General features: G+C 68.4%; 1 protein-coding gene across 1 annotated transcript in view; it reads right to left on the minus strand.

Moving 5' to 3' along the window:
• Nucleotides 1–1,393: 1,393 nt before the first annotated feature.
• The window catches only part of MNEG_3642 (hypothetical protein), a gene marked incomplete at both ends in the record, with an annotated part of 1,945 nt that continues 1,072 nt past the window's right edge, over nt 1,394–2,266 (minus strand). Inside the window, one exon of the mRNA XM_014047881.1 lies at nt 1,394–2,257. Within this exon, the coding sequence (XP_013903335.1) occupies nt 1,394–2,257 (864 nt within the window). The remainder of the gene's footprint in view (nt 2,258–2,266) is intronic.

Genomic DNA, 2,266 nt, shown 5'->3' on the forward strand with positions numbered 1-2,266 from the left:
CCCCCCAGCCCCCGGCCTGCCTGGACCCAGCAGCTCTTCAGCCGCATGCAACCTTGATCCGCTTGACGCTCACAGTGACACTAATCAGCACTCACCCTTGAAAAGGAGTCGTGGGAGGAAACGGGGCACGACTGAGCGGGCGCATGACCAAGTAGCGGTTCCCGCCTTGTCGTCCGGATTGGAGTGATTTGAGGCGTCGGGGCATAAATGAGCGAGGGCTAGCGACATGATCGGCTCCTGAATCAGCAACTGTGCGACCGGCACCTACCATGCAAGCTCACATGAGTGGCTGCAGCCGTCGGGGCCCACCCCGCGTTGGCCCATGCACCAGCGCCCGCACTAAGTTTGCAGGCGGCTTGCTGAGTGACTGACGCGCGGCGGCCAGCTGTTGAGGGAGCCACCAGGGTGCCGCCAGTCCGCCTGGAAGAAGTAGATTGCGAAATCGTTGGGTTCGCACACCAGGCAGCTCCTGCAGCATGCCCAGCTGCACCAAGCACCTGGCCTGTGACTGCCCGACCGCTCTGCGTCTTCATCCCGTCGACCCCCGGCCAGAGCTGCGTGCAGCCCTGCGCCACATCATCGCACGCCAGTGAGCCAGCAAATGGGAGGCTCTTGCCCTTCACCTCTGCCTGCAGCCCCATTCATGCACACGCGTGCGGTTTGCTTTGCGGCAGTGAAGCCAGGTGCAGCCCTGGGGTTTCCAACATCTGGACTGGGGTCACACCACACAGACCGCACCCAGCGGCAGCAGGGGACACTTGGAGGCATGTCGAGAACGTTTACAAGGTGGGTTTGAATCGGAACAGGAGAGAGGAACACCAAGTAGGTTTGACAGAATGCACAACCTGTTGGCTGCAAAGCCTGGTAGCGGGACGGGGGGCGGGGCCGTGAATATGCACGAGCAGCCGTTTGTTCCGCAGATGCGGCACCGGTGCAAGTGGCCCGATTGAGTTGCAGCCCACAAATTCGTGCCAGCGTTCCGCGCCTGCCCTGCTGGTGTGAGATTCGGTGGCTCGCCAAACCCAACGGCGGCTGGCTGCATGGCCGCGCTCGCGAACTCTCGGTGGCTCACTGGCTGTGCACAGAAGCCTGTGCGTGAGCATGCGTCCTCGCGCAAGCCACTAGAGAGAGCAGGTACGATTGCCAGTGGATTTCCACCGGCTCCAAAACATAGAGAGAGATCGAGTCTGTCGCCAGCGCGGCAAAGGCGTTGAGCTCGACGCAGGCATCGCAGCACGGCTGCGTGCGCACGCGCGCTGCACATGCGTGCGGGGAAATTGCCGGGGGCATGTGAAAATAGGGTACAGTGAACACGTCCATCTTCGTCATTGCGCGAGCTGCCGCGCGGCACAGCACAGCTGCCTGGGCGCCAGGCGGGACCCTGGCAGTCCGGTCAGCAGCACGGCACCTGGATGGCGTGCGGCGCCTCTGCCTGCACCGCCCGCAGGGTGCGCAGCTGCAGCGCCACCTCAGCGCAGCAGCTGTGGATCTGCTGCAGCACGGCGTCCGGCAGCGGCAGCTGCGCGGGCGCCGCGGCCGTGGCGGCGGCCGCGGCGGCCGCCGCCGACATCTCCGCGCCCGACGCCGCGGCCGCCGCCGCGGGCAGGATGAGCCCTCCAAGGATGGCCCTGACCGCCGCGGCGAGCGCCTCGGCGTTGGCGCCGCCCGCGCCCGCGGGCACAGCCGCGGCGCCGCCGCTCATGGCGCTCGCCGCCGAGACCGCCGCCGCCGCCTGCCGCTGCAGGCCGCCGAGGCGCCCCTCCAGCTCCGCCACCCGCGCGTCGCGCTCCCGCAGCTGCCGCTGCTGCTCCGAGATCGCCTCCGCTGCGAGCCGCAGCTGCTCCTGCTGCCGCGTCAGCGACGCGCCGCTCTCCTCCAGTCGCCGCGCCTGCTCGCCGGCGAGCGCCTCAAGCTCGGCCGTGCGCGCGGCCATGGCCGCCGCGCCGCTCTCCAGAGCGGACAGGCGCTCCAGTTGCTCGGACAACTCCTCAACAGTGCCCTGCAGCACACTGTACTTCGCCTTTTTGCGCTCGCGGTAGCGCTGCTGCGCCAGCCGGTTCAGCTCCTGCTGCTTCGCATTGCGGACGCGCCGCCGCCGCTTGGCCTTCTTCGCGCCGCCCGAACCGCCGCCGCCCTGCCGCCGGCGCGCGCCGTCTCCGCCCTCGTCGTCGGTGTCGCTGTCAGACAGGTCCGAGTCGTCGTCCGCGGCGGTGGTCGTGCCGTTGTTGCGCGACGGCGCGGGCGCGCTGCCAGACGGCTGCGCGGC

This window comes from Monoraphidium neglectum, assembly GCF_000611645.1.
Source record: "Monoraphidium neglectum strain SAG 48.87 unplaced genomic scaffold scaffold00467, whole genome shotgun sequence".
Classification (NCBI taxonomy): Eukaryota; Viridiplantae; Chlorophyta; class Chlorophyceae; order Sphaeropleales; family Selenastraceae; genus Monoraphidium; species Monoraphidium neglectum.